The sequence below is a fragment of the Oxyura jamaicensis genome, chromosome 1 (assembly GCF_011077185.1).
Source record: "Oxyura jamaicensis isolate SHBP4307 breed ruddy duck chromosome 1, BPBGC_Ojam_1.0, whole genome shotgun sequence".
Lineage (NCBI taxonomy): Eukaryota > Metazoa > Chordata > Aves > Anseriformes > Anatidae > Oxyura > Oxyura jamaicensis.
The window spans coordinates 172,966,524-172,991,614 of record NC_048893.1 but is presented as its reverse complement, the minus strand read 5'-3'; the positions used below and the strand labels follow the sequence as shown (position 1 = coordinate 172,991,614).

The 25,091-nt window shown below is 39.3% G+C and overlaps 1 protein-coding gene across 3 annotated transcripts in view; it reads right to left on the bottom strand.

Annotated features, from left to right (window-relative positions):
- Positions 1 to 14,025: 14,025 nt before the first annotated feature.
- NAA16 (N-alpha-acetyltransferase 16, NatA auxiliary subunit) overlaps positions 14,026 to 25,091 on the bottom strand; it is a 65,437-nt gene continuing 54,371 nt past the window's right edge. The window contains exons 12-20 of one of the 3 annotated variants that reach the window (XM_035322013.1): positions 24,875 to 25,027; positions 23,821 to 23,949; positions 23,158 to 23,371; positions 21,232 to 21,425; positions 20,407 to 20,515; positions 19,789 to 19,902; positions 18,648 to 18,791; positions 16,033 to 16,130; positions 14,026 to 15,783 (exon numbers count right to left, since the gene is read on the bottom strand). In XM_035322013.1, coding sequence (XP_035177904.1) covers positions 15,583 to 15,783; positions 16,033 to 16,130; positions 18,648 to 18,791; positions 19,789 to 19,902; positions 20,407 to 20,515; positions 21,232 to 21,425; positions 23,158 to 23,371; positions 23,821 to 23,949; positions 24,875 to 25,027 — 1,356 coding nt within the window. In that variant the 3' untranslated portion in view covers positions 14,026 to 15,582. Of the gene's footprint in view, positions 15,784 to 16,032; positions 16,131 to 18,647; positions 18,792 to 19,788; positions 19,903 to 20,406; positions 20,516 to 21,231; positions 21,426 to 23,157; positions 23,372 to 23,820; positions 23,950 to 24,874; positions 25,028 to 25,091 lie in introns of those variants that run through there. The other 2 variants (XM_035322005.1, XR_004749514.1) reach the window with 2 other exon arrangements.

Sequence of the window (25,091 nt, the reverse complement as noted above, 5' to 3'; positions counted from 1 at the left end):
CCGCCGCCGCCGCCTCTTATGGCCGCCGGGGCTGGGGGCTGAGGGGGCGGGAGGGAGGCGGTGGCCGCGGCCCGGCCCTGCCCGCTGAGGGGGCGAGGCGGGCGGTGCAGGTGCGCAGCGCCGGCTGTCAGGGAGCCGGCTCCTTTCCTCGGTGTGGAGGTGCTCCTCGGAGCCTGCTGGCACAGGAGGAGTCTGACCCCAGGCTGAGCGGGAGGAGGGATGAACCCTGCCAGCCCCGCGGGTTTTGGGGGATATTTGGGGGTTTGTTACCACAGGTTTCTGTGGGGTTCCCAGCAGGTGATGCTGTAGGAGCGCAGTGAGAAAGAACACAGCTTCCTACGTGCATTAAAGATTTTTTATATTCCTAGAGCTTCAAGGACAAGCCCAGCACAGAATCACAGAATTGCAGAATGGCAGAGGTTGAAAGGGACCTCTGAAGATCATCCAGTCCAACCCCCCTGATGAGCAGGTTCACCTAGAGCACATTGCACAAGATGACATCCAGGCAGGTTTTAAATATCTCCAGAGAAGGAGACTCCACAACCTCTCTGGGCAACCTGTCCCGGTGCTCTGTCAATCTCACAGTATAGAAGTGCCCCCTCATATTGAGCTGGAACCTCCTGAGCTTCAGTTTGTTCCCATTGCTTCTCATCCTGTAGCTGGGCACAACTGAAAAGAGACCAGCTCCATCCTCTCAACACCCTCCTCAAATATTTATACACATTGATGAGGTCTCCCCTCAGTCTCCTCTTTTCCAGGCTAAACAGGCCAGGTTCTTTAAGCCTATCCTCGTACAACAGGTGCTCCAGTCCTCTCATCATCTTAGCATGGACATCATGTAGCATGGACATCATGATTTCAGAAGGGCTTTACCACCTGCCTGCAAGCTACCCAGGGTGCCTGGTCTGGTTGTGGGGTTTCATGAAAGCTTTACAGTTCATCCAGATTTCACTGCTGCCACAAATGGCAAGTATCGCCCCTCTTCCCCTGCTCACCACCCCAAAAGCTTGACCAGCCCTGCTGATTCAGTTTGCTAATCCAAGCTGTTTGTGATTCAGGAGGGGGAGATGCCTTCACTGGCACTCTGCTGGGCTGCCGATGGAGGACACAATGGGCATCAGAGCCACCTGCAAAGAGAGGAGGGAATCTCACAAATAAAACTGAGTCTGGGTCATCCTCACCCAGCCGACAACTTGGTCCCACGGCTGCTAGTCCTCTGCCAAGCAAGATGAAGAGGCAGCATCCTGTGTTTTGGCTGATTTACACTTGTTGTGCAGCATACTGTGAGCCCGTGGCTTCACTTCAGCCACCATCAGGAGCCCGTTCCCCATCGCTGCACTTCCCGCCCGCCGCCCCGCGCTGTGCTGGCATCTGTCTGTGCTGTCCCATGGTTATTTCTCAGCTAGATCAAAGTGAACTGTGAACGCAGCCACAGGGCAGCTGGGCCAGTACGTCAAAGAGGGTGATCTGAGGACAGGAGCAGGTGGGGGGGGAGATGCAGGGAGCTGCTTAAACACGTGGAGCCACAGCCCAATCTGCGCCGGACAGGGTGTGCTCCAGTGGAGAGGTTTCCTTAATCTTAGGAGAAAGAAATTAGCACTTGTCCTGAAGTCAGGTTAACATGATGTTTATACATGCCATAGCTACCAAATGTTGATTTTGCACTGCCTCTCATTGCTTTCAAACAAAAGCTGGCTGAGCAGCTAAAATATCAGTTCTGTAAAATACCCATTGGGCAAGGCTCTGTCACATTTAGTTACAACCAGTAATACTGAAAACAGACATCAGGTGCTATTCCACGCATGTGTCAGGAGCTATGATTATATTTGTGTGCTGATGAGAATATCTACAATTAAAATAGAAGAGTTGAGGACAGCGAAAAGGAAGAAAAATTCTCTCTGAATCTTCTTTAATGTTTAGTAGTAACGACATTTTCAGACATGTTGTCATCGCTTCTGCAAGACATAAAATGAAAAGAACAATGTTCCAGACAATAAATCATCAGTACTTAGCAGAATTGTTCACCTCTCCTTACCAGCTGATATGGAAGCACTTATTTATTTTTGCTGTGGATCAAAAGGAGTTCTCGTGGTGAAGTTCAATTGATATTTATTCTGTGGTTTCCTCCTTTCTTGTGGTCTTCCTCTGTTTTTCTTTCTGCTAATAAAAGTGGTGACAAACAATCCTTTTTGAAGACCATAGTGACATAGAGGGAAAGCAAGGTTAAAAGGTAGAGAACAAGAAGATATAAGGGCATGATGCCAAGAGCACAAGAGGGATTAAAGATAATAGACGCAAGGGAGAAAGAAGAACTGTTGGCTTGGACTAGGTAGAACTCACAGCTCCAAAATACAAGGACCTGGTCTCATAGCTAATGCCGATTCTCTCTTGTCCAAGACGCTACCCATATTATTGTTCAGCCCTTATGCTGATCCAATTCAACACATTAGAACACCAGAAAGAAATCCAGTAAGAGAGAAAATATTTTTAACTGGACTGAGTTGAATTGTCTCAGCTGAGTCAGGTGAGCTCCAGAGCTGATAACAGCACAGAGTGCATGGGGTCGAAGAGAGAACTGCTTCCCTGTAGAGAGACAAGTGTTTATCCCTGGACGTCTCTTTAAAAGACTGATTTACAGTCAGATTTACTGTTTTATTCATAATTGCTAGGCATGCTGAAGAAATGGTTCCCTAAAATTCCCTTCTTTACAGATTTCTTGGAAATCTTGTTTCCTTCAGAAATACTGAGCTTAAAAATTGTTGGTCATGTTTACCATTCCATAGACAAGTGTTGTTTCGTTTTTTCTGCTAAATGTTTATGTTTCATCCTGCAGCTCCTTCTTTCTCCTCAACAACTTGAGATTCCACTGAATGCAGCTGAGATTCAGTTGGTGGATTTTAATTTTCCGCGTGAGCCATGAGCTTATACATGAGGAAATAAAGACTGATTTTTGTGCCTTCCAGTTCTATTGCAGACCATACATCCATGCATCACCATAAGTATTCTCCAAGGGCCCCAGCACGCTCCAGCTGAATTAGATGCATTTTTGCCACTGATGCCAAGAGGAGCAGCCAACATCTAGCAAAAGGAAAAAGTCACTTTTAAGTGCAGTGCCCTGAAACGGTGCAGATGGACACGTCTCTCCGCTCTTGTTTATTGGTAGAAACAGAGCTTGTAATGTAAACCACAGCTACTGGATCCCTCCCTTCTTCTAGGCAGCAGTCCAAGGTGTATTTAAAGTGAATTTCTTCTTGACCGTTCGACGGAGTGTCTCCAGATCCTCCTCAGCTGGTGATGCAGTGTTGACGGTGGTTTCCTATTCCATTTTTAACCTGACAAACTTGCCAGCCACACAGCTATTTAAACCAATAAACCCATTCTGTAAATCTTCTTCATGGAATGACTTTTGTAACATTGGCAGGTACTCTGGTGCTGCCAGGCTGCAAGGCTTACAAGGCGCTAGTCTTCTAAGTGAAATACGGACCAATCTGGGACACAAAATATTGTCTTGCTCTGCGGAAGAGCATCCTAGGACTGATTTACACAGGCATGGGTGCTGCAGCTCGAGTAACCTCAAGGTTTTCAAACCATAGCCCAGAGATACCTACACACCCATGGATAACTTCTGAGGCATTCATGTAAGACAGGAAAGAAAGAGAGACGAATTTACTGCAAGTAGGATAAAATTCACAGGATATATGCAGCCCCACTGGTAACTGGAGCTGTAGAAGGGGGAGATTTGCAAGTCAGAAATGGCTGAAGACTTCTGGTCTAATCAATCATTTCCTTTCACCACCTCAAAGATCAGGAGTACCCCAAAGTATTGATCCTGTTGAGGAAGTGCCACATGTTCACAATTAAAAGCAGATGTTTTATGAAATTTCATCCTGCATTCTCACTGGTTTTAGACAAAAGCTAGAGTGTCAGATCCTTGCCCAGGGAAGCAACCTGTAGCTTTTAATATGTAATATCCAGGAGTCTTCTAAGATGTTTTAGTCTGTTGAAATAATAGTTCTTCAAAAAAGTAATATTACTAAGTGGTTAAAGTAGATACTGTGTTTAAAACCCAGGAAAGACAAACAGAAGCCCATCAGTGCCAAAACTGTAGCTGAAGGAAAGGTAGGGAACCCAAAATTAGGCAGTTGTGGGGGAGAAAAATGAAAACTGTCACAGGACAAGAAGCTTAGTTGCCACCTGGACCAGTGCTTGGGGAAACCTAACTCCTTGAGCCACGCAGCAGGAATAGACCCGAGCATCATCGGTACAGCTTGTCCCCCAGCTCCACGCATCACGGCCCTGCCCGTGGGGTGCTGCTTTGTAGGGTGAGCCAGCAGTTAACACACCAGTCTATTTTATCCTTCACGCTGCAGCTGGAATTGCCTATGATAGCAAATGGCTAAACTTGTTCCATAATGAGGACAGCTGCCTAATTAAAACTTGGCTGAGATCATCCATGCATTTTACATAGGCTACCTAACTGCCATCAGAGGCATAACAATCTACATTTGCCACCAGCTGGGCTAAACACGAGTCTGTGACCTGTAGCTCAATTGACAGCATCAGAAGAAAGTGTGTGTGACTCATGGCAATATAAATAGTCTTGAGAAAGTGAAAAAAAAATATATTTTGCCAGTGATTTCGTGAAGGATTTCCTCTTCTCCCAACCTTTTTTGTAGGCTTTACACCTGGACCTGGACCACAAACTGACACAGTTCCTTACCTTTTTCTCTCTTGCTCAGATTAATGCACAGTGGATGCAAACTCATGGACCTCACTGACACCCATGACCCTGGCCAAAGCTGCTAAATTCTGCCAAAACCTAAACTTCCTATCTCCAACCCATTATGCTTATAAATGTTCTGCTTGTGAAATTAGGTCCTAAATAGGAACACAATATAACCAGTTTTCTCTTCCTCTGCCTTTCAGAAACTTGAGACAGTAGCTCAAGGAGTTTTGAATGGACATATTTAATTAAGTTATTCACTCTGAAACACATTTATGGCAGTGTAAGTGTAACCATTTAAGCAGTCACTGTTGTTCCAGTTGGGTTAAAAGTCACTGAAACCGACTGGTGTGATTGCAACTGATACTGAAATCACTGCAAGCAACAGTTCAGTGTAAGCTTCTGTCTGCAGCAAAGAAATATGTGAAACTGCTCAAGAATTTGAAAGTTCTGGGTCAAGGGACTTTGGCCGAGTGTTGCATGGGAAAGGGGGGAGAGTTCAGGTAAGGAGAGGGATGGCAGTGAGTAAACAAGAGATAAGAAAGTTTCATAGTTTGACCAGATTCAGTTTGCTGCCTTTGTGAGAGAAGATGAAAGGAATAGAGTCACTTAATGAAAGGTATTCTTATTATCAATCCCACTTGGAGCAATAGTAATTTTGATGCAGATCTGTTATTGCCTTCAATTGCCTTCTTGTGATTTCACCTTCTAAACATTTTTCTTGTGCATGAAATTTCTCTTTCAGAGGAAACTTAACCAGAAGACTGGCCCGAACGTACTCGGACTCTACAGGAAAGATACAAGTCCCAACCAAAAGCTTGGACCTGGAAACTGGGAGATGTTTTTCACTTGTTTAATTCCTCTGTGCTCATGAAAGTAATCTCTGCATGTTTGTGTTGCAGAACTGTTGAAGGTTTCTAGCATCACCTCTATTTCTTCTTCAGATTGATGTAACTTAATATAGATTTGATCTGCTTGGGTCAAAAGAGGCAACTGGTGACAACCTAATTCCTGGTTATACTTGCAGAAACACTTCCAATATTAAACTGCATGGCAAGTTTTTTCTTCTTTTCCTCATCAGTTGCCAGGTTTTCCCAGTGATGCTCGTTTTCCTTTTGTTAGTACAAAAAGAAAAAAAGAAAAAAAAAGGCAGTATCCTGCAAACAGACCACAAAGTATCTAGACAGTAGATAATGCTATGGTGGCAGCAGAGAAGTATAAGAAGTTAGGATAGCTTCAGATAGCACAAACCAAACCAAACTGCTTGTAAGCTGTGCCAGTGTTGCTGAATCTTGATGCAGGGGGATGGATGCTGTCTGGGAGATTTTTCCCTGCCAGTACAAAGGAGCAACCAGTAACCAAACTGAGAAAGGTGGTCAAAAAGCCAAAAAAAACAACTGAATGTGAAGAAATTGATGATCTCCAGAGGTCTCTTCCAACCTAAACAATTCTGTGATTCCATGAATTGCCTCCTTTTGACTCTTCTTATTTTCAGGAGAGCAAGGCTGTGTGTGTGTCCTCTGCATGGGCAGATTGCACACAAAATTATGCACGAGACTGACTGAAAGAAAGAGGTTTGTGTAGGTTAATGTGCTGGACCATGAACTGGGTGGAGAAGCTGAGTCCTTTACCTTTCTGCCAGTTTTGCTTTGAAATTTTTCATGACTATCATTCCATCAAGACATTTGTACCATTTCCAATATGAATTTCAAATAGTATGTCTTGTTTTCCATGCGGTTTCGCTCTGAATTGTTGAGAAATTGAGGAGTTCAGATTGCTGGATGCTGTGCTATTTTATATATATATATATATATTTGTATCTTTGTCTAGAGAAGAAGGAATGTTGACTCAACAGCAGATAGATAAATGCAAGAAACAAATTGGAATTTAAGCTTTAAGTCTTGTATTGCATGAAAAATGTCTAACACACTAATCACTCTGGAAACAAATTTTAAGCCTTGTGAACTGAAACATATAAGTGAGCTCATATGAAACATCTCTCCTAATTCATCTCCTCTGTAAGTAAAAAAAAAAAAAAAAAAAAAAAAGGCAGTGAAATTTTCAGGCAGATGTATTTTGCACCAATGCCATTTGCTCTGACCAAAAATTACCCTTTTTGTTTTGTTTGTTTTGTTTTACATCTACATGGGTTTCTATTTTGTCTATCTTACTTGCCCACGTCTAACTAGTCAGATCTTTGGCTTTTCCATGGCCCAGAAGCATCTTTCTCTTGTATTGAACCAATCTCAAGGTAACTCAGACCACTACGGTCATAAGAACCAGGGAAAACAGGAATGACAGGGGATGTAGGCTGTTGTTCCCATCTATCCTACTGAAGCAGGCTGAGAAAAATCAAGTTTTACCCCCCTTTCCATGCTCTGCTGGCATTAAGGCAGTAGGAGGTAGAAGGAGAAGCCAAGGCCACTTGTTTGCTGAAGGCATGTGGCTGCATATGTAAGGACAGAAACGCAGCTCTTCATTTATTTGTCTTGCTGTAGTGTCAATCATGGGCTGGGACCCCATTGAGTCAGTCACCATACAAATGTGGAACAAAAGCAGTAATCCTGGAGCTTTGGTTAGCCAGTAAATCACCCCCTTTAAGGGGTAGGGATTTGCATATTTATGGTTGGGAAATAACCATGCTTTAGTACATTGGAGCCTCTCTTGTTAGGAGCGCACAGGGGGTTGTGTAGATGGGAATAAAAGGATTGGCGTTACAGGCAGTGACCACTACCACATCCAGCTCTTTCCTCTGAGACAACTGCATTCAGTTTAAGAATAATTCTTAAAAGCCTTGGGTTCTTTCCATTTTTCTCAGCCTCAAATAATTTTTCTGACAAACTATAGCAGCAACCTGTCTTCCTCACAAATGAAAGTTAAGTAAACCATGCTCTAATTCTCTCAGCCGGGGGGGTGATCTGTGACAGCAACTTCTTCCATATGCTCATTTTCTATTTTCAACTTTTATTTCATAAATAACAGGCTTTCAAAACCGCCTGCTCCGTGCTGCCCAGCACCCATTTATTAGTTATATTTCTACAGCAGAGGATTTGCATCACAACTAAAGTCAGCACTCACACAAAAGGACACTAAGAAATAACAGAAATAAAATGCCACTGCAAAACACAGGCTTTGCCGCTGTAGACACTTAAAAACCCAGCTCCGTGCATCCATGTTTATCCCACTGTGCTATTGAAAACTGTGTGCCTTGGATGCGTTACATTACTTAGGCCGTGAGTCTTCCTTAAAGCACACCTCCGAGAGCACATACAAACCCGAGTACGTACTACAATTTCCATAGCGTTGTATTTGGCTTAGGACTTGACACAGACATGAATTTCTTGTTGTGTAGAGACAGCTTATAACCCTCACCATATACAAAGAGACAACAGAGGGAAAGAGAAGGAGAAAACAAGTAGCCAAATCTCAGCCAACTTGTGTTATGGTGGGTCATGGCCAGCAAGGCCACCAGGCACTGCGGTCCTCATTCCTCAGGGTTTCTGTCAAGGTGGACAACGCTGATGAGGTATTGTCTAATAATAAGCAGATGTACACAGAGTTAGCTTTCTTTTGATCAGTTCTTTGTTGCTGCCATTTCCCCGGTACCTCCTGCCCCTCGGTGGTGGGAGCATTGTGATATTGTCCCTCAGGAAGAGCCGTGCATGGCCACAGCCAGGGCTCTGTCGGAACAATCCCAGGAGGAGCATGGTTTCCTCCAAAAAAAAAAAAAAAAAAAAAAAAACACTTTCTATGTTTGGAGGTGAGGGAGAGGAATTTGTACCTTCCCTGAATGGAAGAAGAAAATATTCATATCCTGGTTCACCTCCATGTGGGCTGCTCCTCAAATATTTGATTAGACATTACCATCTTTTCACTGTCTATCTACACGTTATTGCTAGACAACCAGCCCACATTTGCTGGATTAGGTCCCTGACAAGCTGTTGATTCGATTCCATTCACAGAAGTGAACAGCAAGTGCAGGGAGAGAGACTGGAGGAAGAGCACAGCAGAGAGAAGCCAAAATGCTGCTCCCCTTTTAGCAAGGAACTGTCAGATAAGCTGAAGAAGTCCTGTGGATCTGCATCTCAGCACAGCATGTTACAGAGGTGCACCTCATGCAAAAGGGACACCAGCCCTGCAGATCTCACTATCGCAGTACCTGGTTTTAGATGTTTGGCATCCTGAGGTGTCCATAGTCTTGAAACGGGCATGGAAGTTCTCTGACAGCAGAGCTGACCAGCCTTGTGAGTTGTGAAAAACTGCCTCCTTACTAAAAAAGAAAGAACGTAGCAAGTTGCAGGCTCCCCAGAAGATTCGCTCCTATTGATGTCACTACAGGTCTGTCTGGTTTTAGCTGCCTCGCTGTCCCAGAGAAGCAGCTCGTGGATCCTGCAGCATTCACAGATCCTGCATCGAGAGTGCTGCAGTCCTGTACAGGGCAATATCAGCGAGGTACCTGCTGATGTACTTAGGTGTGCACATGGGAAGGGTTATGAGTAAACTGCCTCCAGTCCGAGCTGGTTCATGTCTGGGTGCTCTGCAGCCCACTCAGCTCCCCGATGCCCAAGCTGACCATCAGTACGTGTCCTCACCACCCAGCTGAGATCTCTAACCCCCGAGCTAATGAATCATGGTCTCAAAAATGATAAATTTATCCATGACAAGTCTGCCTCAGTCCATTGGCTTTAATGTGTTTACAAAGATGCTTAGACATGCAGGGGACATAACTAATAGAAATAAAAGTTTCTCGAACATCAGGTAGACCCTGAGCTCGTTTGAACTATAATCCCATGTGGATTAGCTAAAATTTAATTGAGTATCTCCAGTGACAGTTAGCAGACTGCTTTGGTCCTTCTGTGGATCCTTTTCTATCTTTTGTGCTACAGTTTGCAGAGCCAGGTCTTGTGCAGTTAGTTTGCTTGTGGTTACAGATGGGTTTTATGGCAGTTTATTACTTGTGGTGTAAACCCTTGAACTAGGACGCCCTGTTCTCCTGTACGGGGAAGGGGAAGGCAGCGCCTGCTCTGATCCCACTTCCTGGCCATTTATTGCATGCCGTCCGTCCTGGAAATGCCATGTGTTTCCTTCTGCTGCCTCACTGCATACCTAGAGCACTTCTGTGAACCTCTCCGAACACAAACCTCCTCTTAAACTTTAATGGTGTGCTCTCAAAGGCTTTGTCTAGACTTGAGATATGTTTAAGCAATAAAGTCTGAGTGGTGAACAGACAACGTATTTAGTCTGTGATAAATTAATTGGAGCAAACGTTAATCTGCCTCTCCTCAGAGGCCTAAGGGGAGTGAGACAGGAACTTGGTTGACTGATGCTTTCTGCATATGAAAACCACCCAAAAGGTGATTCTGGCCACCTGGGGGCTCAAACATCATTTCGCTGTCTCTGTTCTCCACCAGCCCCACCCTCAACTTCAAAACTCCGCATCAATGCCCACAGACGTCTGTGCTATACGAATACAAGTCTGATTCAGTCGTTTAGGCAAAGCTCCAACGACCTCTCCAGAGGTCAAAGAATAAAAGACAATAGACATTTTCCTGTGTTGTCCTACTACAGCATCAGGAAACACCTGAAAATAAACAGCTGGCTCTAGCCTTTCATTACCATATTCTGGGTGTAAGACTTCCCTCTAGTGGGAAATGCATGAAGTGGCCATTTGTTACTAAAACTTGCCGTTCAGACATGAAAAACGAACATCAAAGGTACGTATAATGATGCTGGTGAAACACTAAATGTTTCATTTTCATTTATCATTTACCTTTAGACCAAATTACTTGTCACTATTTAAAACAAACAAACTAAAAAAACACAGTTCTTCTTAATTCTGAACTAACTGCTGTTATCCACATGACAACATATACGTGTATATATATTTTTATTGGGGCCTGGGCTTCCAGATCACGCCTCTGATGAAGAGTTTGTCAGCACTGGGGTACACCTCTCTGCCTGTGTGCGGGAGTAAGAAGGAAAGAGGGGGGCACTGGGGTGAGACGGCAGTGCTACTGCAGGGCCTGCCTAAGCCTGGAGGCTGGCTGTCAGTCCTCAGGACATTTCTGTTGTTTAACAGAGTGAGTTGGTGTATGCAGAGGTAAGCAGCAGGGATTTATGAAAGCAGCCCGCAGTAAACCAGCTCAAAACAACAAATATTCAAAGATCCACAGAACGAGAAAAGTACATAAACGTTTACTACAATTTAGAGCAATCAAAATGAATCGGTCAGTAATTTCATGTAAGAGACTACGTAAGGCACTCCGAAGATTCTGCAAAAATCGTTAATGGGCAAGTGAAGCCCAACTAACCTAGACATACAGCATGGCTTCATTTATGTACACATTTACATGTATTTGCATACCTAAACAATGCAGCAGCAAACTTAATCATAATGTAATGCAATCCAAACATACGAGGGCAAAGTGGATAGCAGCAAGCAGACCTAACCCATGTTCAAGCCTCAGCTGTGCCCACACCTCCTTGCCAGGTAAACACTCTGGGTAAAGCCTTTGTACATCTTCAAACACTGCTGCGATCACTATTTTTTCAGCTCCTCCTAAATCTATTGCACAGGCCTCAAAGAGGAGCAAACAGGTCTGGACTGAGATTCCCAGCACCGTAGGAAACTTTGTGCCACTGAAGGAGGTACAGTATTTCTGACACCCAGCTAGCCAGTGTTGATAAATAACGAGCAGTAGCAGCTCGTGGTTCATCATGCTGCAGTGAAGCCCAAGAATGGGGCTGTGTGCTCCCCAGTGACACGCTCCCAGTGCAATTTAAGAGGAGCTGGCTGGTCTCTGTGGCTCCTTCTCCTACTGCTTCCCCCCTGTGCTCGTTCTAGCGATCATCTAATCCTTTGGGAAGCTCATTTATCTCATTAACCACCAGAAACTGAACCAACCAGAACCAAATTGAGGTCTTTTTCAGTTCAGCAAGCTGAATTATTAAATCTTCACTAAGCAAGCCCCTGAACTAATACTCCACTGCATGCCCAGAGAAACAAGGTCCTGCATTCTGTACTTTCACTGCATTTGCATGTTTTCCTTCTGCCTGGACAGCAATTCCCTTCCCTAGGTAGCTCCAGGTTGCTGAAGCACACATCACACCACCTGAAACAGATTAAAGTTGAACGACATTGTGAGAATGCACCTCAAGATTTCAAGATTGTCAAGTGTTTGTATATGCTATAACATGCATTTTTTATTGCTATATATATAATGCTATTGCTATAACACTGTTGATATATTAAAAATGTTGCTTGTTAATATACCAGATATTGCCTATATAGAAATGTCAATCTGCCAGAGAACTGTATGATTTTCTTGATTAAAGTCTTGCTTTTTGTTTAAAACAAAACAAACACATCAACACCACAACAATAACAACAACAACAACAAAAAAAAAGCCATAATATTTATTTTACCCCCTTACCAGATCTAGAATTAGTTTTGGTCTTTAACAATTCTTCTAGACTCTTCAAGCTTGAATCAGGAATGAGTTTCCAAGACCTAAATATAACATTTGTAGATAATCAGTGCGTCGTTCCCTGCCCACACTAGTCAATTTTCCTCTCCAAGGAGCATCAGACATACAATGTGTAAACTTCTTTGATCAAAGAAAACTTGACCAGTCCTTACCACAAAGAACATCTCCAATTAAAGTACGCGATACATGAATAGCTTAGTTTACACAGGACTGCCTGGGGGCAGCCACAATGACTTTAAGCTACCTTGCTCTTTATCCATCAATTGACGCCAGGCCAGAGATGCAGAAGAAAGCTGCAGCATAACACAGGCCAAGGGAAAAGCCTACATGATGTGTTTGATACTCTGCTCTGTTGATCATGGGAACGGGCAGTGCTGAAAGTAAGAAATATCAGCCCTTGGTATTCTCTTGACTTGCTTCATTTTAGGACAAAAAAATGAGTCTCAGATCTGAAAAGATCAGATAGAGGGTGAGATTCCTCTGGGGTAAAGGAGATCTGAGGCTGTTCAGCTCACAAGTTACCTCTGCAAGCTGACAGGATCATTGTACACAAATTCTTGAAGCAGCAAAACATTTATTTTGATGCCAATGAACTTGTAAGAAAAGAGAAGCTACCTCTTGGGATGTCACATTTGCTAGAGGAGAAGAGCAGGTTAGGGATGGGGGAATGCAACAAGAATGATTACTACTGACTTCCAAAGTGGATTAAGTGACTTTTGTGCTGACAAATTAGGTCAAATGGCAGGGAGGAAAAAAATTGATGAAGAACACATGACAGAATGAGAGTTGAGCAAAGAATTGAGCTAGGCCAGCTGAATATATTTCAAAGTCTATTAAGTTGTAATGGGAAGCACTGACTTGGCGTGTAGACACTATTAACATTTATATATTACAGCACAGTTCCTCCTGGAAGAGTTAACAGGCTTGTTAGGCTGGTGCCTTTTCCAATTCATGTCTAAAGAGACAGCAAATCTTTTCACAACATTTAAAAGAAAAACGTCTTTCCTTGGCACCTGTTGTTCACCCTTGTGTTATTCTTCCCATACTACCTTACCCTTTCTTTGCAATGGTTTACAGGATTGCCAAACATCTGTTATCCCAAGCAGCTTACACCTGTGATGGCAGCCCTGAAGAAAACTCAGCAGCTTATGCCCCTACCAGTTCCAAGAGAAAAATAAGCCACACATTGGGCGACAGAAGAATCAATCTCTCTATTTTCAGAGTTCTCAAAAGTGCTTCTACAATTCTTGAAGTCCAGAAGTCAAAAATATTCATCTACTTCCTCAAGTAATAGAATGCTGAAAAGATACCCCAGGTATTTTTGCTCCAGTCTCATTTGAAGCATAAAGCTAAACAAATACCAGAGGACCGGAGCAAGTCTTACTCCGGTCATCTTACTATTCCATCTATAGTGCTGCACCCTTCTTTTGAAGATCTGAAATAAATCTCTAGCACCTTAAGTGTCGTTGCTGAAAGACACAAAAAGACTGTGCCAATTAACTTCTTCATCTTATGCAGGCTCATAAAGTACTTCTAAGGTACAACTGAGCCAAAGCACTTCCACTATGGTCAGTTACCTTTTCCTACCTGAGACGTCTCTGAGCAAGCTGTTCAACGTCAATCACATGGTGAGTACCTGAGATAAAAAATGTCTTTCCACATTTCTAAGAGTAATATATTACTGTAAAGAAACATATCTTAATGTGCTAAAGACAGTGATTGTTTTTAACTACTGCAAGTGAATTGGAGACCTAATGAACGTGGAATGGACTGAAGTTTGATGTCTATAAACACAAAAATTCCAAACCGAAGGCAAGTGTGTACAAAATAATTTATTACAGCATAACATATGTTGGCAATATTTTACAGTGAGTTTTCCATTCAACAATTTTGAATCTAAACAGATGACACACAAAGGAGAATTTTAATTAGAACAGTTTATTTGTCTTAATAAAATCCCCCCTCTTCACGAACTTATATTTGCCTTAGAGGGGCTAGTTAATATTACTGAAATTATTTACATTGCAGTGAAATAAAACCAAAACCGATTGAATGATTCCATTACAGTTTTCCAGAAAATGGATTTTCTGTACAAGCCACAGTATAGTTATGTTTTGATAGCAGTTCTTATAGAATGTAAAGCTGTCATATGTAGCCATTTTGTCCAGCATTATGCTTTAAATAGGTATATTAGAGTCAAACTTCCATTTTCATGTGTTGTATATTTCATAGTTAACGCACCAGAATACAGAGTAAGAAAAAGGTTCATTGTGATTTGTAGTCTTCCTCTTTGTGCTCCCTTAAATAGTTCTAAAATATAAAACACGCTCCTCTGATACTATTTGCTTTGCATCTCCTAAAGCAATAGTATTTAGGCATGAGAAGTACTCAAGTAGTGGCCCTAAGTCCACAACTAAGACTTTTAATGGAGGTAATACAGTGAACTTAGCAGTGAATTTAATGATGTAGAGAAGAACTATATCCTCCATTCCTGTACCTTACGCATTTGCCCAAATTTGGAGCAGCATTTTTTTTTTAACTTAAGTGACCGTAAGTGAACAGATGGAGAGAGAAACCAGAAGAGAGAAAGAAGAGTAAAATGGAACAAAGAACAGACAACAGTGTCAGATTCATTGTATTTTCAGGGAATTGCTTGAGAATACTGGAACACAAAACATTAAACCGACCATAAACTTAAGAAAACAATAGTTATGGAACACAAGGTAGATAGAATACAGTTTTCAAAAAAAAAAAAAAAGCCTTAGTTTTTATACAAACCTAATCTTCAAATCCATCAACACTGGTTCCATAAGACACACACCTTACAAAAACATGCAAACCGCCAATGTTCACTGTGCTTCAAATGAAATCAAGATGACCAAATATATTAAGAAAAAAAAAAAGAAAAAAAAAAACAAAGAACAACAGTAAAAGATGAAGAGGGTAATTCAAGCAGCACTTGTCTTAATCTGCTAGAAATGCTCAAAAGAATTTATTAACAAGATATGACCACATTTATATGCATATGTAATGACACTTATGTGAAAGCAGTCTTCAACATCCATAATTTTTTGTGACGGAGGGCTGATGGATTATTAAAAGACTTAAAACTGTACAAGTATAAACATGAAAAATGGTGATTAAGGATAATGTTTACATAAATATTGGCAGTTTTTGTTGGGAGAAAAAAATAACTAGTAGTATAATCCATTTCATTTAACTATCCAAATATTTCATTTTATACCTGTTAAAGATATTAAAATACAACCTGGAAAAGTAACCCTGATCCATATCCAGCCAGCATGTAATGACAGTCAGAGTTTGTGTGTGTGCAGGTAGGTAGACACACACATGGGCTTGCACATGCTACTTCATATTTCATTAGACAGTAAATCATGGTTAATGGCTGTATGATTCACAGATGCAATGCTGCTATCATCCTCATTTGTGGCAGGCATAAAGGCAGATGTAAAAGGAAACAGTTTATGACATGCTGCTTGATATTCTTCACATTGAGCGTGGCAGCTTCCGAAACTGCCATCAAGCAGTGCCTCGAAAACCTTTGTTAATGTCTACAGAAAGAAAATTAACAGTTAGTAAGTGTGATTTACAGATGTTTTTATTACTAAAAGAATGTGCTGTTAAACAATACTAATCTGAACAAACAGGTGCTCTGTTGGAATTCAGATGTAGTTACTTAGAAACAAGTTTAAAAACATTCTTTTTAATATTTATCACGAAATATAAAACTGTAGGATATGTGCTAAACATACATTATTTAAGACCCCATATATTTTGTCTCTAAACACTGTATATTTTACCTTCACATTTTTGTCTCTCATGTTTTTATCCAACCTAGTAGCCACAGCAATAGCTTTTTCTTGTCTTGATTTGTCCAGGAAATACATCATCTTTGCACCTTAGCACAAGGAAAAAAACACATTTAGATAATCTCATTCCTAAACGCAATACTGCATAGGCAGACAGACAGGATCCAAAAAGTTTTAAGTGAATTAGGGTTCCTTAATTTTAAGCTATATTTTCCACCGTTATAAATAACTTTAAACCAAAGAAACTAAAGCTATTTTAAAGTTCATTAGGAACATAGGGACCGAGTAACACGGATCTAGATCTGCAAAAATGAAATGCACTAATGATCATGACTAAGCTCTTCAAATCAGCAGGCTAAATGAAATCTATACTACAAACAGAGCAGTGAGTAAGAGATGTTCCAATTTAATACTTTTTGAATGATTTAGTACTTTTTGAAAAAGTCCTGGAGATAAGTGAATTAACAGAACAATCCAGTTACTGAACATTCCAGAACACCATAAAAATCCATGTCTGCATGGCAGAGTAATCCCAAGCAGAGCTACTCAGCTATTTCATTCACCCCAGGTTAGGTGTGAGAAAAGTGTAACAAGTTTAGTACTTTGCTTGGGCTAGATAACCTTGGTGAGAAGCACAACGTTGTATTAATGTAACCATGCAGTTTATTGGACCACAAACAGTCTAACAAAACTGGTCTGGGCATCTCTGCAAGATACCATGTTGCTCTTTACTGGCATAATATAAAACCTTAGTTTGATGAACATGCAGGCATTCCACAGATTTTCCCATTCCAAAACACAGAGTACCAACATACCTCACATCTAATCTACTACACAGAACAAAAGTCTTAAGAAATCACTTCAATAGAAAAGTTAAAAACCCACATTCTAAGTGTGTTGCCTCTTAAATTTAATTTCCTAATTAAAAAGAAAAAGTTCTTAACAGCTTTCTGTACCTAGACTGTTTCAGAAAAGAAATTACTGGACCATATATATTTGGGTTTGAGTTATCACTGTCAAGAAACATTAAATTTAACCTGGTTACATTTGTTTCAAGTCAGGGAGGTTATGTTACAATTTAGAAGTTGAAAAGCGTTTAAAATTCTGTCTACGATATTTTTACTAGAATCTACTTTAAGCTAAGAAAACTCATTTGGAAACTCAGACTTTGGAACTTTGTATTTTCAAACTTGGATTAGAGATGCCAGTTTAGGAAGTTCTAAATTATGCAGTAGATGAATCAATCATTTTACACTTGTTTCAACATAAACACAAGATTGACACAAAGTCCTAAAGCTACCAAGGACATTCCAGAGCTCACTTTAAATTCCAGTCCCACATTTGTGGCTGCTGCCTGTAAACTGATACACTGTTGAATCGCAGTGATCAATGGACTCTAAGGATATAAAGGGGCTTTTACACTATTGAGTCCCTCACTTCTACTGAATATCTATAGACTCACCTTCTTCAAAGGGGTCCCTGACATCTCTCTAACATGGTTGCCACCACTACCAATGATCTAGTTCGCTTTCTTGTCAAAGACTACAAACGTGAAACCAAATTCATGGGTGTTATAGTCTTAGCTTGTACAATGACTAGGACAAAGTGATTGTATTATTCCCATAATTATGGAGGACAAGAAAGCAGAACCTGGAAAATATCCAGTTAGATGCCTAACAAGCACAAGAACACTTCGGTAAGAACCCGTAGCAAACACCTGCTGAAATACCTGTAACTTGACTTCCCAAATCTTGAACCTGCTCACAGGAAAGGAAGGGGTGCAAGTATTTCTTTCAAGACATTGTCCTGAAACAGGGCTCTTTCAATGGGCTCTAGGCTTGCGGTAACCTGCCTAATCTTCCTTTAAGCAAGACAATGGAGCTAACTTTCTCTAGTGATTCCTGACAGAGCCTGGCTAATTTTTGCAGTGAGATTTTTACTAAGTGAGATCAGTACTGTTCTAATACTTTAAGTGCCTGATTGATTTTTATTCCACAACTTTCTGGACTTAGGAGAAGTGAAAATTTTCAATTTCAACCTCCTTCCACTTAGCTCCAGCAGCTAGTCATACTTTTTCTACACAAATAGTATGAAAGTGACATACGTGCACATTTTCATTGCTGCCTACAGAGCAGAAAAACAAAAGGAACAGGGTGTCATTGTATTTTCTTCATGCTGTTGCTACTTGACAAAGCTGTGAGAATGTGTGAGATACATCCCAGCTAATTAGAAACCAGAGGGGGAAAAACACTGTTTCTAATATATAGGATTGATTATTATTACATGGGATAAACATTGTTTTATATTTTCTAATTATTTCAACACTAGAAGCTGAAACAGGAGGGATGACAGTGCTTCCATACTTGAATACCTGTGGTGGTTTGGTAGTTTAATTACACGTTCTAGAGGTATGGAGCAGGTTCATCTTATAAAGCAAATGAGTTGGTGTTATTTTGTTTGTTTAAAATGGTCAAAGAAGGCATAGGAAAAAAGGAAACACAGTAAGCTTCTGGCTCATTACAATTTATGGTTAATGCAGAAAGATTTTCTTGATCTGAATGACTGAAATCAACTCATTTTCAAAAACATTAAGAAATTAAACAAACCTGACAGTTGGTGCTGAATGGAGGTAGCATTGTGTTTGAGAAACTCTTCATTAAAACTTTCCAAATTTTTATTAACAAAGATTTTCTGCATTTCTTGAGTTAGGACCTTGCTCACAATTTCTGGGAGGTTACTATGGTCAGATACTGGAAAGAGAAAGGGTATGAGGGAGAGATGGAAAAAAAAAAAAAAAAAAAGACTTTTAAATAACTGCAGAAAACAATGTGAAAACACAAACATTGCTTTTAAAATTCCTGTGTTTTTTTTCTTTGCAAATTTGAGCACAGAAACAAATTCTAGTTCGACAGTATTACAAGCACAAGCTTTAGTATTCACAAAACAAATCTTTCAGGTCCTGATTATATTTTGAAAAATGTTCATTTTGCAAACATATACACAATGACTAGTAGCATATGTTTTCTGCAGTTATTTTAATTTAAATCACCTAATTGGCAATGAAGGCAACAAGAAATACACAGTCAGCTCCTTCTAACACTGTCTTATGTATAATTTCTGCTATCAGCCAAAGAAATTTAAGACTTTAAGCTGAAAAACAGATTCATATGACAAAATAAAGCACTGGATTTGGTAGCACTTCTTAAAAACAAACAGGATATACACTTAAGGAATTATAAGCACTAGTGTCATTGTTCAGTTTCTACTCTTTGTAGCTTTTTTTAACATGTCATTTATTAACAGACTTTTAAAGGTCAACTTAATTGCACTTAAAATGCAGAAACATTTACTCAATTTCATTTTCAGCTCTATAAAACCATTACAGATACATTTCTAGATGAATCATTCAGAAGGGCTGTCTGCCATGTCTATTTGCTGCTGCCTAACACAAGTTCATAATGCATGCTTGGCTTTGGTCAGAATCTTTCTCCCATATTTGCCACTTGTTTTCTGAAAACAGACTGATTTACGGGGTCCACCTAGTGGATTAATGGAGAAAGGAGTACATAGTATGTACATGCTGCCTCACATAGCACAACCCGTGCTTTCCTAGGTATTACCTAGGAAAAAACAAACCACTTTTTTGTCTTAAAGTTTGTGTTTCAGGAGCATATTTCTACATTACAAAAACATGTATTTGTCCATGTTACTTCCTGTATCCTTCCTTATACATGCATACGTACGTACTTCCTACACACATACCAGCTTTAGAGAATTTAATCAAGCACTCATGTAGCCATGGGTTATTACTGTTGATAGCAAAAGCTCTTTTGACAGACTGTAACATTAACAGAAATTTTCCTGTGGGAAGTGAAAAACAAAAACATTGAGATTAGGAATACAAAAAATTAGAGTTCTGCATCAACTATTGTTTTATTTAGCAAATCTAGTACAAACATTAGAATCGTCAAGGCCTACATAGAATTCAGAAGGAGATTTACTTTTCACACCTAAATTGCTTAAGGCTATAGCTCAATGAATGACTATAGCTCAAGCTGACAAAAAGGCATAGATAACTTCACTGTCTGGATTTGTGTTACCCTAGGTAATTATCAGTCATACTACAAGTATTTTTCTACACCATTAATTAGTGTATGCTAAAGCTTATTCTGCTCTTCGCTTTATTTTTAATGTGTGGCTGAATAAAAATTGCATTTGTCCTATGATTTCTTGATATCAAGTAAGCTCCTGCTTTAGTCAATTGAATAGATATTTCAGACAATTTTTTACTACAGTCAAATAACATAAGCCCCAGTGAAGAATTAAAAGTTTGTAAAGCAAAAATAAAACTAAGCCATACTTTACCTTTTCTAAAGTATATTTCAAATGCTAATAAATGCGTGTCTATATTATCTCCAATAAGATTCTTAAGTGGTATAAGGAACTTAATGGCTTCTTCTAATGGATTTTCTACCTGTTAATAAACACACAATGAAAGTTAAAATTTGAAATAAACGTCTGATAAATCCCACCAATACTTGTTATTCATAGCATTTAAACTATCAGAGAGGCCAACGGTGAACCACAGATAGCTATCCGAATTACACCAAACTGTAACATTTTTATTTGAACTGTAAGGTGTAAAACGTGCGTTCTCATGATTTCATATTGACAAAGGCAACACCACTGCTAACTGTGGCACTGCTCATATAGCACAGTCATGTTGTAAGTTAGCATTTAAAATTTAAACATAATCACTTTAGACAACTTCTGAAGTTATTCTGATAAGGGGAAGTTCTTTGTGCTTAGAGAAATACTGTCTCTGTCTTTAAATTTTGTGGACAGCAATCATATTTCTGTTAATTTTTCTCTATTCACTGTATGAAGATCAACACACTACTTTGGGCAAGAACCACCTCTTTGTTCACTATCTAACTTAATGAAAGATGGCCTACCATTGGAACAACCAAAATTTAAATAAATTAGTAATATTAATATAGAACTTCAAATTATTAGAGTAAAAAAAATATGAATACTCTTCAGTATAAGTAGACTACAAAAAAAGCTATCTTTGCATGCAAAAATGGTTTTATATAAACTGACGATGGATTATTTTAGAAGAACCTCATAATAATGCCATATGAGATTTTTATGACAATGACATGAATTTAATGTAGAGACCATGCTAACCCTTTCCAGTTTTTCAGGAACTAGTTCTTCCCTGGGTCCACTAGTTTCCTCCTCCTCTTCATCTCGCTTTTTCTTTTGATTCTTTTGTTGTCGCTCTCTTTCTGCATGTTTTCTTTCCTCTTCAAGTTTTGCTTTCTTCTGTGCTCTTCTCTGCTTGCTAAGCATTTTCTTCAATTCTTTGGCTGAGAGATTTTCTATAGATTAAGTAACAGGTAACTTATTTTAGCTTTTTAACTAGAAAACCTGTTTGTCTCAACAACACTGAGGCACTCCACTATGCTGTTCCAACCATGCCAAAGTGATGTACTTTTACAGTAAATTCCGAAAATACCAGCTCTTGCCAGCTTATTAGCACTATATATAGTGATAAGTCATTTTTACTACTGGATTACAGCACAACACTCCTTTCATATTTACTCTTTCATAGCTGTTACAGAAACCTCAGCTACTTGAAATATTAACTACATGAAGTTGTTAAATCCATGTGACACATTTTGTCTTAGAAAAATGGATTTTCAAGGGTAATACTAAGCCTACATCTTGACTGCAGCTCAGCTTCTAGTACTAAGACATCCTGACTGATTTATACTCCAACTTAAAACAAGTCTATTATCGTTCACTGAAGTGTCTGAACCATGTACAGTCATGATAATACCCTTGATTTTCTGCAAATGTCAAGTTAAATGGATGCAAGCAAAAACGCATTGTTTGGGGGCGGGAGGTGAAATATTCTAGTAAATATTAACAATACCATCTTATAAGACTTCGTTCTGCTGGCTGCGTTCAGATTTGTAGACTGCATTAAGTTTTCTTAGCTTATCTAAAAGTTAACAGTTGTGTGAAAAGCAGAATACACAAAAAACATGGTTTTCTACAGGTCCATATGGAAGTGAGAAGCCTCCAGCCTGCCCCATTCACTGCTGTTTTTTTCTTTCCTACTTTAGCTGGGAATATACTGTGATTTCCACTTGGTCTTCAGTCATGCATCACAGAAAACAGGATTTGTGCAAATAACATTTCTAAAAACAGAAAAACAAGCTTCCAAGGGACTAACACATTTTTTTTGTGGCTATCACAACCTCTACCTGGGCTCTACAGCCAGAGTTGAGACTGGGAAGCAAGGAAAAACAAATGTTCTTTCCCCCCCCATTCATGCAATGCTGTCTTGCCCTGTGGATAAGCCTACTAAATTCACATCCAGAGCAGACAAATGAACTACATGACTTAGTCTTCCTCACTTTAATTTCTGTTACATATTGCTGTCAAGGTCCTCTGTCATACACCTATTTTGCATTACATAGAGGAAAAAAAATAAAAATTGGAGAGAAAAAGGATGCAAGTTGAACTACGCTGTGAAACATACCCCTTTTTATATGTGCATCATAAACAAACAGATGGGAGGAAAACCTCATTCACCTCAGTAAAAGGTAAGATGGTATTAGCAATATGAAGTGGCATTTTTGGTTTAGGTCAACTTTTTTCCTCCATGACAAACATCTTTGCCTTTGCAAACAGCCAGGCATTAATTTCATCCTTTTATCAACAATCATTGCAGTGCTGACAGTAGCTGTGATTCCACAAAAGGAGAAGCAACTATTCTCTTAAGAAAAAAAAAATCTAAACTTGTTTAAATGGTAAATGGCTGAATTCAAACTGATTTTTCCTCATAAGATTCTGAAATATAGCTCCTCCTCAAGTACTCCAACTATAGCTAGGTCCATTCACATACTAGTTTTAAAGCATGATGCGGGAAGAACAGACAGGGAAAGCTATAGTATGTTATCTATGATCTCTTTTCAGTTACTGATGAAATTATAAACAGAAACGGAATGTATGTTACAAATCATTAGTTCTATAGTACATAACTTACTTAGCTTAAAAATTTTTACTTGTCATACACATGAGTCTACATTATGGTCTAGATACCTGAATTCACTTCTTGTTCTTTGCTTTCATTGGTAAGAGGATTATCATGAAGCTTCAAGTAGATTTCAATTGCTGATCGAGCAGCCTTGAAGTAGAAGGCATGTTTCCTGAGCACATCTTCTAATCTCAAAAGGTCTACATAGGCACGAAGAGTCATCTTTCTCATGCAGTACGTGTGGAAGTCGAATTGATCATCTGTTATCTCAAAAAAATGCTTCAAGGAGGAAAAAAAGAAGTTTTAGGCATTTCCTTGATTTACCCTTTTTAAAATAAATGGAAAACACACCCAGGAAAATCTCATTCTGTTTGCAAAAAACAATGATATTATTCAAAGGTTCAGGCGCTCTTTAAAAGCCAACTGAAATGTGATTGCTTTTATTAAAAACAATTCAAAGTCATCATAAAGTTAATGTAGAAATAGCTGTAGATAAGAGACATTAAATATTATATTGAATTCTTTTCACTTCAAATAACAACAGTTTTGCACATAATAGATAACAAATGTCATCTCTAGCTATTATAATAAATCTTCAAGAATTAACCCATTTAAAAAAAGTTAGAAGCTTTCTATGCAAAGAAAGTCATGCTGTTTACATCAGCAAATATCTTTCATTAGCGTATTAGAAACATCAGGAGAGAAATTGACTGCTTGTTCCTACTTACCCTTTCTACTTCATGACATTTTTTCAAGGCATCTCCATACTTCCCTAGCCTTTGATAAGCTGCAGCACATTCAGTCTGGAACCACATACACTGCATCTCGTTTAGGTTTTCCATAGCAGAAGTTCCTTCCTGGAATAAGTGTCATTATCACTTTTTGCCATTACAGTTTCCCAGCTTTTTTCAAATATGGCTACTAGTTTCATCCTGTCACTAGGAAACCTACTTGGAATGCCATATAAAATTGATATAACCTCACAGCAACTGATAGTACTACTTGTAATACCCTAATACTTCCCAAGATACAAAGGGATAAATTTAAATGACTTTTTAAAAATAATTACCTGAAAAAGATTAGCATCTTAACATATCTTTAAAATTAACATATGCTAAAATAGATAGCACCTGCAAAATTCCAGCCATATACTTACTGCTTTATCACAAATAATGAATAATATTATTTTAGAACTAGCTAATCTAAAATAAAAGGAATTTGGATTAAGATTTCATACTTTTTCCAGAAAAAAAGAACCATAGGATTTATTCTTAACAATTTCAATACTCTAGACCAATATTAAAAAGATAACTTATAGTGCTTACCAGGTTTTTTAGGGATGGGATTGGCTTTACAAAATTTGTCTGTAGTACTAGCTTAGTAACTAGTCCGAGTTACACTTATGATGATGCTAAATCATAATAAAATAGTAGCTTGCACATTCCTGTGCAATTAGCTCAGACTGCATTACTGACAAATGGCAGGTTTTGCAAACAAGGTTTCCATCAGATGCATTTTCAGAGAGGTACTCTGAATTATGTCACTACAAAAACACTTTTGGACAAGTATCTTTGACTGACTGTTTTTTTCAGTATTTACTGGGTAAATTTTTAGTATTTACATAGTTATTTACCACCAAGTGTAAGTTATGACGAGCATTATCTTAAAAATTGCCAATTTAAAGATAAATTTCTGATTTTGGTCACAAATTGTTTAAGAAACAATGAAACGTGAAATGCCAGAGGCTAACAAAACCTCTCTTCATTACAGCAATATACTTACCCGTGTGAACTTAGAACACATCTCCTCTGCATCTTTCACCATATTTGCTCGCAGCATGTATTTAGCACATTTAGAATTGATAAATCTGTCTGCAGTATCCAAAGACTGTGCTTCATCCATCCATTTTGCAGCTTCCTTCAGGTTACCTACATGCTGTTAGGGAGAAAGTAGTTAAGGAGAAATTCCATCAACTTTCAGTATAAATTTGGTTTTGACC